The 14,484-nt window shown below is 37.8% G+C and overlaps 1 protein-coding gene across 1 annotated transcript; it reads left to right on the forward strand.

Moving 5' to 3' along the window:
* Nucleotides 1–3,365: 3,365 nt before the first annotated feature.
* Nucleotides 3,366–3,917, forward strand: LOC103575990 (uncharacterized). Its single transcript, XM_008556003.1, has one exon. It carries the CDS (start codon nt 3,366–3,368, stop codon nt 3,915–3,917), a length of 552 nt encoding a protein of 183 aa, XP_008554225.1.
* The last annotated feature ends 10,567 nt before the right edge of the window (nt 3,918–14,484 follow it).

Below are 14,484 nucleotides of genomic sequence, written 5' to 3' on the forward strand. Positions count from 1 at the left end.
ACCAGATCCTCTCATCCTTATAATTATTATGATTAATTATTTAAGCATTTTATGGTCCTTCGAGCTGGATCTGTGTGAATTGGTTTAATAATTTTATTTAAAAACTTTCTCGGTGACGCAGAGTGATTTTTTGTGCAGTGCATATTTTTCAGACATGGCTGCCGTCAAAAATAAAATTACACTGCAGCAAAGCCGCATTGCAGTCACATTTGCGCACATTTCTCAACAGTCGAGCTCGAGCTCGTGAAGCCATGGAATGTGGCGTCTCACCACGTAAGTCTCAGCATGATTTACGTGTCAACCAGGGCAACAAGTCCCGAATCTTATCTGCGCCGATTCATGTCGCTACCCATGATCAGTCTCAGCAATCTTAATCTCAATCTCATTAATCTCAGCTTCAGTCATCAAGTACAGCGTGCCCATCAATTTCAGCCTCCGTCTCGCCAAACATCAACTCTACCTGCATCTTAGCCAGAATCTCAGCAGCAACAGTCTCAGCAATAACAATTTTGCGCTTCTCAACCAGCAGCATTAATCTCATCTGCCATCAGTCGTGCTCCAGATCACAAACCAGTGACCTCTTGACCGACAGTGCTGTTGGCAATCGCACATGCTCTCATCTCTTATCCTTCAGGTTCGTCTCATCATATCAGAGTTCTCATTGATCCTGGATCAGAGCTTGCTCTGATTTCTCAGGTTGCTGTTTGCACTTGCAGTCTCATCTCTCAGCCTTGTCATATACCTCTACAAGGAGTCGGCAATATCTCATCTGGAAAAACAGAAGGCATGGTCTCATTTACACTGTATTCTACCTTCTCATCAGAACAAGCAGCTCTCAACGCACATATTTTCAGGAACATCACAGCGCAGATTCCATCAGTATCAATCTCACTAACGCTTTGGTCTCATATTAAAGATCTAGAACTCGATGACCCAGATTTCAACAAATCGGGCAAAATTGACCTCATCGGCGCTGATTTCTATGGTCATATACGACCAGGTCTCAGATCAGGAAGTTCATCAGAACCGATTGTGATGAAAACCATACTCGGTTGGACTATCCTGGATCCTGTTCATCAACAATATCATCAAGTACCTAGCGTGTCTCATCATCTCATCTCAAATTCTCAACTGCATGACTCTGTCACGGAGTTCTTGGAACTCGAAGAGGCTCCAGAGTCTTTCAACGTAACTTACCGTTGAGGAAGCGGAATGTGAAGCTCACTTCCTAGCTACTCATTCTCGGGACGCTTCAGGACGATTCATCATCCGTTTGCCATTCGAATTCTCATCTCAGAAGCTAGGTGAATCTCGTCATACTGCGCAGCGCTGTCTCAACCGTCTCGTCAAGCGACTTTCTCAGGACTCTAAACTTCATAATCAGTACACCGCATTTCTCACCGAGTATGAAGCACTCGGACACATGCAGCGAGTCTCATCATCATCGCCTGAACCATCTCTTGTATATTATTTACCTCATCATGGCGTCGTTCGTGAAGACAGCGAAACGACCAAGTTGAGAGTCGTCTTCAACGGTTCAAGCAAAACATCATCAGCTAGTTCTCTCAATGATCACCTGCATATCGGCCCAAGATTGCTATCGAAGATCTGTGACATACTATTATATCTCAGAAGTCATCGATATATCTTTTTGACTTACATCGTGAAGATGTTTCGTCAAATTCTCATTCACCCTGATGACAGGGACTATCAGCGCATTTTCTGGACTGAAGATGTTCTCACCGTGACTTTTCAACTCAACACTTTCACGTATGGCACTCGACCAGCACCATATCTGGCTGGCCGAGCTCTCAAACAACTCATCGATGGAGGGTCTCAACATCCTCTAGCAGTGGAACCCTTCCAGAAAGGTAGCTACATCAACGACATCGGCGGTGGTGCCGACAATCTCAGCGATTTCAACGACATTACAAATCATGTCGAAGCACTTTGCGACTCAGGTTGCTTTCCATTAGCTAAATGGAAGAGCAATTATCCTGAGTTCAGCAAAATCTTATCATCACTCAGTCCAGAAGATTCTCATTCGTTCTCAGACTTTTTCTCAAAAATATTGGGCCTCTCATGGAAATGTCAAGAAGATGTTCTCACGTTCACTGGCAAAACTTCACAGAATCTTAGCGTAACCAAGCGCACCATCTCCTCAGAGGCTGCTAAATTATTTGACCCTCTGGGTTTAATCTCATCAGTCATCGTCAAAGCAAAAAGTCTCATCCAAGACCTTTGGCTACAAAAGGTCGACTGGGACGATGCTCTCTCACCAGAAATAGTTCACCACTGGAAGACGTTCCGCGATGAACTACCTCAACTTTCTCAGCTCAGAATTCCTCGATGGAACAATTTCATTCCAAACTCATTAAGCATCGAGATTCACGGGTTTTCGGACGCTTCTCAAGCTGCAATATCTGCAGTACTATATCTCAGAGTCTGTCAACCTGGATAACAGGCTCTTATTTCTCTCATCAGCTCAAAAACGAAGGTCTCACCTCTTAAACGGCCTACGATTCCTCGACTTGAACTCTCAGCTGCATTATTACTCTCAAAACTTACTTCTTATGTCTCATCAACGTTTCAACTATCTTATGTTCCGACCTATAATTGGACTGATTCATCCACAACACTAGCTTGGATGACCAGTGAACCTATCAAATGAAAAGAGTTCGTCAAGAATCGAGTTGAAGCCATCGAGCAAAATTCTCCAGACGCACAATGGAGACATACCTCAGGAAAGCAAAACCCTGCTGACTGTGCTTCCAGGGGTCTCACAACGTCTCAACTTCTCTATCATCAGCTGTGGTGGTCAGAAACTAGCTGGCTAGCTGATTCTCCCACTCAATGGCCATCTCATCAAGTTCTTAGTTCATCACCAGATGAAACAGAGCAAGTAAGCTCAGAAATGCGACCTTGCAAGTCTCACATCTCAACTAGTCCACCTCTCATGCCACTATCATCTCTCATTCATTCACTCATGGACTATTTTCACAGCTCTTTTACGTTACACAGCAACCGTATTTCGAGCAATCTCATGCTTTAAAAAAGTACCTGGAGCAAAACTCAGCATCTCACCTCTCACTCCTGCTGAACTACAAGAAGCTCTGATCCATTGGATTAAATCTACTCAGCAGGAATATTTCTCGTCAGAAATCGCAGCATTGTCTTAAGGCAAAGCTCTCAAGAAGTCTCATTGTTTCACCAGACCCACAGCATTCATCAACCAAGCTGGCATCATCAGAGTCGGTGGACGTCTTCAGAATTCAACATTGGATTCTGACAGTAAGCATCCAGCGATCTTTCCTAAGGATTGTACCCTCTCACGTCTCATCATCGCAGATTCTCATATTCGCACTATGCATGGAGGAACCCGGCTCACATTATCTCATGTTCGAAAGAAGTCTTGGATAATTGGTGGACGATCATCAATCAAGAACTTCATTCATCGCTGTCTCACCTGCACGCGCATGCAGGGAGACAGAACTCAGCAGCTCATGAGTCAACTTCCATCTCATCAGGTCTCACCATCTCTCATCTTTGAGAACACTGAAGTCGATTACGCAGGTCCAGTGTCTCTGAAGTTCTATCAAGGACGCGGTACCAGATGCTACAAAGGCTGGATCGCTGTCTTTGTGTGTCTCTCATCATCAGTCGCTCATTTGGAGATTGTCACTGGCTACTCCAGTGAAGGCTTTCTCAAGGCATTCCGCCGTTTCACTAGTCGACGGGGAATCTGTCGCACACTTCGAAGTGATTGTGGGACAAACTTCAAGAGTGCTGACCTCATTCTCAAGCAACTTCTCATCGGCGCTCTCAAGGAATCATCTCATCTACAGCAGCATCTCACCAATGACGGAACCCAGTGGTTATTTAATCCACCTGGAGCTCCTCATATAGGCAGAAAATGAGAAGCTACCGTAAAATCAATCAAGTATCATCTTTAGAGAATTATCGCAGATACACGTCTCACATATGAAGATTTTTCAACATTTCTCATTCAAGTCGAAGCAGTTCTTAATTCTCGTCCTCTCAGCGCACTATCAGAGGATCCGGATGATCTCACCGCTCTCACACCCGGACATTTCATCCGTGGTGCCGCTATCAACACCATACCGGAACCTAATCTCACTTCAATCTCATTATCAAGGCTCTCTCATCTGTAGCATATCCAAGAACGCTTGCAGCATTTCTGGGATCGATCCGGATCGATTCAGAAGAATTAAAAAATAATGAAAAATTAATGGGCTATCAAAGGTGTCGGGATCATTATATATTCAACGATGATATCCCTGAGATCTTCGCATATCCATTTAGAAAAGATCGTTCAAACTGTGATGCATTTTTTTAGGTAAAAAAAAATATCTATAATTTATTGTGTATTTGAGGTTATGTACGGCTAGAATGTATATTTTTTTAGGTTAAGAAAAAAATACTATTGTTTATGTAAGACTAAAATGGATATTTTAGGTTAAGAAAAATATCTACAGTTTATTATGTATTTAAGGTTATGTAAGACTTAAATGTATATTTTAAGTTATAAGCAATAAAAAACACTATATATCAATAGAAAGAAAGTTTATTCATTTATAAATGTAAGTTTATTAATTAATACAGGTTCAATAATTATATTTAGTTTAATAATTATTTTTTTTAATTGTTCTCAATCTCTTGCTGCTTGTTCGCATTCGCCGCTTTTTGCTTGCTCGTGTGCAAATCTTCATTCATACGTGTGATGTATGGCTGGCGTTGGATTAAATTTAAAAGTCTTCATATTAGTTTTCGTACGATGCTGCTTATAGGATTATACTCGGCTATGCGATCATGTATAATGAGACAATAAGCTGATGTTTGCGCAGGAAATTGATTTGTAGATTCAAATTGCAGACGAATGTCCACTGGTCTAGATTTTATCAATTTATTTCATATCGAGCAATCGATAACGTACAGCGGCGCTTGTTCCAAAAATTTCTTCTTCGTTAGCAGTGGCTCAAGTTCTTTGTTATAGTATGAAATTTGGAAATTTATATACATATCATACAACAGAGCATATTGATTGTTTGCAATGTTGAGGTTCAAATACCCATAATGATAACTCTGAAAGTTTAAAAATAATTTTATAACTCTGATGTTGCAATGATCAAATACGCTGGCATTTTTAGTTGCGTCATTTTTTATTGCTGTTTGAAATCCAAGCATCGCAAAACGTGGCGTCACGAGCTGCGTAGAAGTTTTAACTGCCTAAATGTGCTTCGAAGTATTAGGTAATAGTGGATACTTGTACAGCTCCCAAGCCCGGAAACTGATTGAGATAGCTGGATCACTTGTGATATAATTCAGAGCTTCCATTTTTTGTTCATCTGCCATAATCACATATGGTACAATTCACTCGATTTTTTGCAGCGTAATTTTAACAGCTTCAGCATGAGCTCCAGCAACAGGTGTGGCCACAATGTATGCATTTAAATCGGAATTTGATCTTATTAAAACTAATTCATGCTTTGCATTGATGACAACTTTATGGTAATCTCCAGCAAATCCAAGCAAAAGACAAAAGGTATAGATACATCAAAGTAGCCGTTGCCATTGTGTAATTTGTTGACAGCTTCATCCACAATCTAGCCTGAATTTTCTAGTGTATTTTGTTGAGCTGGACTCAGTGATGTATATCCTTTCATGAAACTTGTGATGCCGACTTTGTAAATTTTCCGTACACATGCAGTGTACTTTTACTTAGAAGTAGACATAAATCTTGATGTTGAACGGCAATTCTTATTTCATTGCTATTGTTGAATGTTGATGAAGCATACGGGAGATCAGCATGCGCTTCATAGTGTGCAATTGACTCATCAAAAATGATTTGTCGATGAATATTTAAGATTTCTGCTGCCATGGTCGTGTACACGTCAAACAACAAAAATAAATTATTATTTTCTTAATTTTCCACGTAATTTTAGTCATAGGCTTTGTAGAAATTGACCGTTCTAATGTGTTAGTACCTTGTGAGGTACTCTGTGACATGTTGCTCGACCATGCTGCTGTCGTTTTATACCCAGCACCACTTTTTGTTTCAAACACGATACCCATTATTTTATAGACTTTATTTGCAGTCTTATGGTTATCGTCTCACCTCTGAAATTAGTTAGTTTTCCGTCTTGATCAACAACTCTCAGTCTGAGATTTTGTATGACTTGTACGGCGATTGCTAGATAAATGACGTGGAATGGTAATTCAACAATCTTATATCCTGGTGGTACACTTGGAAAAAATTCATGAATAGTGTGAAATTTGTGCTCATTTATGTAAGCGCCTGATGTGATGTTGCACTCAACTCTCAGAGCATTGAGTTTTAATATGTTCACTGGTAAATCTGATGAGTGAGTTTATGTGGTGTCAGTTTTCGAGTTGTAAATCCCAGTAGTCTAACAATAGAATCTTAAGGTGTAAAATTTACAAATTGATTACACTTAATTTCACTTTTCAATTCATTATTATTGGCTCTTATGCTGATGCTGAGCCTTTGCAATTTTTTTTGAATATATTTTTCAATGTCACTTATCTCGTAACTTCCTGTTGGTATCATCAAAACTCTCTCTTCAACAGTTTCATATTTTCCAGCTTCTATATTTTCACTCATTGTATTATTATTATTTTCAGTTACTGAGACATTCTCATCAAACTTTGTAATTATTGCCATATTTCTTTTAGCTCTTTTTTTCTTGACTACTTTTTTTACATCAACATTGTTTGTATCAATTTTTTCAATATCAATATTATCCACAGGATAAGAAACATGGAATTTATTAGCACTAACATCAATATTGGGTATTGAGTTAAATGTTAATAACTCTACAAGTCCCAGAACATAATTTTTAGTTGGTGATAATTCAGTCGGAGGGAAGAGTTGGCCTCCAACACGAATGTGGATCCTGTCAGCGTTAATGTGAATGATTCAGCCATGATTGATGTGTTGTACATAGAGTCACATCAATTTATAGTTGTCCAGTGAGAAATTTGAGACATAGATATCTTCATATAATTGTATCAAAATCTTGATATCTTTTATGATTATATTTCACGCTACCATCATCGAGATATTCCATAAGATCTTGCGGTGGTTGTAAATTACCAAAACTGTCAAAGTAAACAACTTTATCATTGTTTTTCTTGTATGCAACCAGTATAGACCAATGAGGACCGATGAGTACCAATGAGGGCCAATGAGTACCAAGTCCATGTTTATCATCAAGATCTATAATAGCTGATTCATTTTTCCTTGGTCCAGTTTCAGGTAAATCATTTCTCATAAAAATGTCACGATTGGAGATCGTGATGGGCGTAGGTACGATATTCGTATAAAGTACAGTGAATAAAAAGGTACGTACATTGATCAAGGACCGATCCTATGACCTGGGCTCACGTGACCAAATGCTCAGTTTATTCTATTTTATATTTAATTCGCGCCCACACAATATTGTTGAAGACAATATTGATAAAACCCAAAACGATTTCCAATTTATTATGTGACTGATCTAATTTCACAATCAAACGTCGAGCGGTAAACGTAAGATTGTGTACCCCCTACTGCGAACTATCGGTCCGAGCGGCCAGACAGGTAGTAAAATAAGGGATAGAGGAAGGTGGGTTGCCGAAAAGGCTCGTGAAGCTAGTATCTCATTGTTAAAGTAAAAGTGTCTGTTAAATAATGTTTTCAAATGTTTTATGTTAACGAGTATTTATTTATTAAATGACTCAATATTCTCAAAATACAAAAGGGTTACAAATGGCAATATTTAGAATAGTAAATATAAAAGCAAATGTTCCATGCATATGGGTTACAATTATTTCAGAGTATATAAAAATAAAAATACCAAACAATGGTTACAATATTCAAAAACTTACCCTAAACAGGTTTTGGTGAGGTGTCAAGACTGTCAGCAGTTACACACGACACTTATTCACGACGCGTTTTCGCGGTCAATTAATGTGATTTTAATTTATCGAATTATTTATTTTTTTAGTCTACCTTGTTCTATAAGCTTCAATGTTTATGCGTTTTTAAATCTCTGTAGGTTAAATTGAAATGAAGGTCTTCGCGCTTTTTGCGGTAAAATAATTTCAATGTATTCAAATTCTTCGCTTTTTCGCGGCAAAATATTATTTAAAATCTTCGCATTTATCGCGGTAAAATATTCTTTGATTCTTCACGTTTCTCGTGGTATATTTCAATATAAAAATAATAAAATGAATGAAATTAAATGGATTATAATAAGATGAAGATAATCAATGCTGTACCGGTGCTAAACGGTTGATATTAGTTCACGACTTACAACGATCAAGGACCAATCGTACGATCTGGGCTCACGTGATCGGATGCTATACGCTAATATCGCGTTGATTATGCTTCTGAAACTAGTAGAAAATAATATACCGATTGCTCAATCGGGATATCAATCCTCTAGCCACGAACACCGTCAAGTGTCCGGAGTTCGGTAAGGTTCAGAGTTTGATTCCCAAAAGAACTGAGGAGCTAAAGTCTATGGTCTTTTTATATGATCCTCACATATGAAAAGTGGTGGTAACCAGTTTCCCTTATGAGAGGACGCGGACTCGCTCGAAAGTTCTAGGTCCATGCACACGTGTGATCCCCGGGAAACAGATTTTGACTATTAAGTAGGCTGGCGCCACTCTGTTGCTGAGCATGCCCGTGTAGGAAACCATAAATTTGGAGGTTTCCATTAGCTTTCTCTAATTTCCAAGAATCACATACAGGTGCGCATGAGTTGGGTGGTCTATAATTTTAAGATGAAAAATCAAAGAATATCACCGCTTCTATGCTTAAATTAGTTAAATGGGAACGGATACATAAATTTTAAAAGTACGTTAAGTAAAAAATGATGAAATTTCCAGAAAGAGAACATATAAAATACGCATGGTCCATTAGTACAATGCGACTTAATTGTAAAGCGTTAACAACTCTTAAATAGGTATTTTTGTCCGGCACGACTTTCTGGCGTCAGTAAGTCGGCGTCATAAAAAAAAAAAGGTCTAAGTGCATGAGGTTTTTTGGTTCTCACGTATAGGGTGAACCGTTATGCGATCTACACTACTGATGTTCACTCTGTTAATTATTATATATATATATATATATATATATATATATATATATATATATAAAAACAGGACTGAAGGTCTATTCGAAACGCATCGTTTTGTGTTGCTGCCTGTGTCTCACTGTTTCTGACTATGTCGCCATAGTTCTTGAGAAAAATAGGTTTCTCATGTACTTTTCTCTTCTCAAGAGAGAAAAATAATATATATATATAAAAAATTCTTTTATATTTTTACGACTTGTAAGGATACGAGTTGAACGTATCAGCCAGGACAAAAACATCACGAAAGTTTGGAATTTTTAGAGCTTTAGCGTATTTCAGTAAATCGATGTTTCTGAGTGCTCGATGTGGTAGCTCTACTTGCTTTTTGACTTGCATCCTCGGCCTGCTGAATATGGTCTCAAGTATAAGCCTATATCACGTCTGTAAGGTCTCAAGTACAAACCTTTACCCATGGATATTTGTTCTATTTTTAAATTATGACGTTTGCTCTCCTCCAATCGATTCTTAGCGGCATTTGCATCATTTACAGCTTTTGCTATACCAGCTGGACCTCCAGCCAAAGCTCCTGTTGCACTCAGTCTAGCAAAAAGTGGTATTAAAAATGGTAGTACACCACCAACTTTAGATGAAACAGGTAAAATTCGTGGCAGCCGGATATTTTTTTTTTCCACCAGATTTTTTAACTGCCTGACGAGCTCCATTCAAAGCTGTTTTAATTGGATCACCTCCAGGAGTCATGGACTTTTTGGCAGCTGTGATAACTTGTCTTAGTGCTACTTGTTTCTTTACATTAGTCTTTCTCTTGCCCGTCTTCCTCTTGCTAGGCTTTCTCTTGCTAGGCTTTCTCTTGCCAGCTGTTCTCTTCTTCAACCCCATACCGAATCTTTTTTTCATCTTCATGATTTTATTTACACTCCACGCAGCAGCTTTTTCACCAATACCAGCGTCTTTTGCTTGATAACGTTGCCACGCTTTCTCAGCAAGTATTTGATCAGCCTCGTGACGTGCTGCCAAATATTTACGATTATATGAGTATGCGATATCGTGTTCTTTACATGCAGCGTCCAGAGGATTAATTCCAGGATCTTCACGAGCTAATCTCTTGGCTAGCTTTGTGCCTGGTCCACAGTACTGATATCCAGGTATATGTAGTTCAACTGGTAGCTTATTAATTAGACCGATCATAAAACCACTACCACTAGTCTACACATGTGCTCTCCATAGTAGCAACATCGTGACTGACTTAAAATGATATAAAACCTGATACTTATAGCTGGTTGAGTGAGTTGTTGTTGTGATCGCAAACTGGCAACATGGAGTTTAAAAGTCAAGCGGCCAACTTTCCAGTAATAAATTTTGATCAAATTGTTCAAGGCACCAGAGTGAAAAAAGTTAAGAGACACGACGCTTTATTGCCAAACAGTGTACGCGCTATATTTTGCGGTCCATCAAATTGTGGAAAAACAAGTGCTCTGCTCTCACTCATCACACACCTCAACGGCTAGAGATTTGATAATATTTATCTCTACTCAAAATCTCTGAACCAACCGAAGTATAATTTAGAATCACTACTTAAACCAATAGAAGCTGTTGAATTTTTTACATTCAACGAGTATGAAGAAATACTGAAACCTGAAGATGCAAAACCAAACTCATTGATGATATTTGATATTACGCTTGTGAAAAACAAGATCATATCCAAGCATACTTTTGTATGGGTCGACAAAAAGATGTTGACAGTTTTTATCTCTATCAGACTCAACACGTATCCCTAAACAGTTGATACGTGATAATGCAAATTTCATAGTTCTCTATTGACAAGATGAAATGAACTTAAAACATGTGTATGATGATCATGTAAATACTGACATTTCATACAATTTATTCAAAGACTTGTGTTCAGCATGATGATGGTAAATATGGTTTTGTAGTAATTGACAAAGACAGTAAGCTAAATAGTGGCAGATATCGAAAAGGATTCGACTTATTAGTATAAATTAAGTTGTACTTGATAAATAATCATCAGAGATTAAGTGAACTTTAACCCATCAACATGAAGACCGAGGAGCTTTCAAAGCAGAGAGATGTCTTACATCAAATATCTCAGGATAGTGATGCTATCCGACGGAAGCACAGAATGCTCAAGTCGGTTTAAGACACAGCTGAGAAGGCAATGGGTGAAATGTTTAAGCCTATTGTTATACCTCTGCAGAGTCTAGTCAAATCATCTAAACATAAAGTCAACCAAGAAATCAATCAAGAAGTCGAAGAAGAAATTAAAGATGATAATTCAATGGTGAATAATGATACAGAATTTAATGATGCCAGTGCTTATGATAGTATTATCTCCAAATATAGAAGTGGGACTCTGGAAAAAACACAAATATTTCCTGCTGCATCGAGTACCACCGCTAAGCCAGTGAGCGGTGAAATAAAATCATATTTAGCTAAAGTGTACAGAAGAAGTAAAGATATTGATATGAGATATGGTGTTCTTCGATGTTTTAATAATTTTTTTATTGGTGATTCTGAAATAACTTTTGACGATAATGAGATTAATGTAGAAAATAAAAATTACTCTGTGACTCCTGGTTTATTGGAATTATTATTTAAAAAATCGCCGGATGACTCAAAAGTCACGCAGAATGATAAAAATAAATATCTCGAAATTATTAAAATGACAAATACTCATAGAAAAAATTATAAACCAGATGTTAGTTTTTATGAAGACTCAACAATCAAGTATAATAATTATATCGCCGATTTTCTCGCTAAAAATGCAAACTTCTCAAGAGGTAAAGGATTTTCTGATTTTATGGTTGCGAAAAAGAAAAAAGCACGTATGAATTATGTCTACTGGGATGATCCAGATGAACTAGTTGACCGTCTCCGTTTACTCATGGCATCTCAAGCAGCGAGAAATCCAAGTCACACCAATGAAATCATATCAATTATCGAAGAGCTACGAGAAGCGGGGATTATTTATTAACATCTGTTGGGTCAAATTCGTGCCATTTACTTGCTGACTGTTGAAGTGAAAACAGCAAAAAAATGAGTATCGATATATTTGGACGTTCGCTACCAACTGGTGCTGTAATAAGTGGACCACCAGGTCCACCTGGACGAGGATTTCAAGTAACTGTTGACGAACAGTATGATGTTGAGAGCAAGAGACTGTGCCATGTTGGCAAACCTGCTGAAGATAGCAATGCAGGAACTGTAAAATTTACACGTGATCTTGTATATCACGAGTTGTCTTTAATGTATGACAGTATAAGGAATGATCAATCTTAGATCATTTCACAATTTTACTCTCAAGTGGTAACACTCGACTCTGCTGTGAAGCTATTAAAAAAAGAAAATCAAGAACTAAAAGTTGAAATAAAACGTATAAAGTTACAAAAAGACTTAAGCAGTAGAAATACACAGCGAATAAAAGAATTGGAAGCTAGCATTTTTGTCGACAATGGAGGACAAGAAATCAGTAATAGCGTATGAGCTGCACAGGCTAATACGCAGAAATTATCAACGACGTCATGTTGACATACGAGCACTTGATGAAACTTGGCAAGCTGACTTAGTTAAAATGATTCCTTATGCAACAGTAAAAAAAAGAAACAAATATCTGCTAACTGTCATAGATATTTTTTCAAAGTATGCTTGGGCTGTACCGACTTAGAGTAAAAGTGGCAGTGATGTCACCAGTGCAATGAAATCTATATGTCAACTAGGACGTGTTCCAAAAAATCTGCACGTTGACCAAGGCAAAGAATTTTATAATAAAGAATTTCAAGAACTTATGCAACGTAAAAACATCAACATGTACTCAATACAAAGCAATTTGAAGGCATCTATATGTGAACGATTTAACAGGACACTTAAAAATAAAATGTGGCGTGAATTCTCTGCACGTGGTACCTATACATGAATTGATATACTAGAAAACTTATTGGATACTAACAATAATACCAAACATCGGACAATTAAAATGAAACCTGTTGATGTAATTGCTTCTAATGAAGAAGAACTGCTGGAAAAAATATACAAACCTCTTCAACCTTAGCAACAAGCACGAAAAAATAAATTCAAAGTCGGAGACAAAGTTTGAATCATTAAGTACAAACATGTGTTTGAGAAAGGTTACACATCCAATTAGATGACTGAAATTTTTACAATGAAGACTGTGCAGAAAACAAATCCAACAAAGTATGAGCTCGTAGACTATCCGCTCGTAGACTATAAGCCAATCGAAGGTGGATTTTATGCAGAAGAACTTAGCAAAGTCAAATGTCCAGATGTATATCGAGTGAAGAAAATTATCAAAAAACCCCGAAATAAATTGTACGTAAAGTGGCTTGACTTGGATAGCTCCCACAATAGCTGGATTGAAAAATCTGATCTGTAAATAAACTTATAAAATACACTTATATCTATAAAATGAAAAACAATTTTTTCATTTGTATGAAAAAGTTTTGTTCATTTTTATTTACACAAATATCCTTAAAACTAATTTTTGCATACTTTTTTGTGACGGGTGGGCTGACGCCTATCCGTCTAATAGTAATTAACAAGTAATAGATAGATAAATCCAAAATTCAGAAGTAATATATATTATTTGTATTTGATGAATATTGGGCGCTATACAGCTGCACATCAGTATCACATTACATTAGCCGCACTAAGTCTTACTTTTTATAATATAACACGACGAGCAGACGTTTTGCGTGGTCAGCAATTTTGACTGTGGGAAGAAAAGAGTTCCCGTTGGAGACTGCGAAGGGATATTTCCTTATGCAGCAAGAAAAGAGCTCTCATGGGAAACGGCGGAGTGATATTTTCGAGGTAGAGGATGCAATCTCAGGAAAGAGTTAGTTACCATAGTTAAGCTGATTCGAATAGTCGTCTGCTCGCGCATAATTATTGTGTCTCCCTTATTTTACCGCTATAATTACAGATAACTATAAGAACACAATTAACTTTGCTATCGCTAAGTAAAAATACTGTATTTGTATCCATACGATTTATGCTATTTTAGATTTGTAAAAGAGACTCTCAGGGCCTTTTCTGGGTACTCCCATATTTGGGGACGCCCAATAAACAAATATCTATACAATTTACATATAGTCATTCCTTCACTGAGCGACCCACACCCTTTATTACATCCTATTAAATTTCTAGAGACGCTGAGCTAGGCACGGTAAGTTCGGTTATGTAGTAAGAACATTAAGATGTAAGCTCACTCGTAACAGAAATTTTGGCGCCCAACGTAGTTTTCGCCCAGCGAAGTGAGGTAAGTGAAGTGAATTTTTGGGAATTTTAGTGGTGAGTGCCTAGTCAACGCGACAGGGAACTGTGAGACTGA

This window comes from Microplitis demolitor, chromosome 5 (assembly GCF_026212275.2).
Source record: "Microplitis demolitor isolate Queensland-Clemson2020A chromosome 5, iyMicDemo2.1a, whole genome shotgun sequence".
In the NCBI taxonomy this organism is placed as follows: Eukaryota; Metazoa; Arthropoda; class Insecta; order Hymenoptera; family Braconidae; genus Microplitis; species Microplitis demolitor.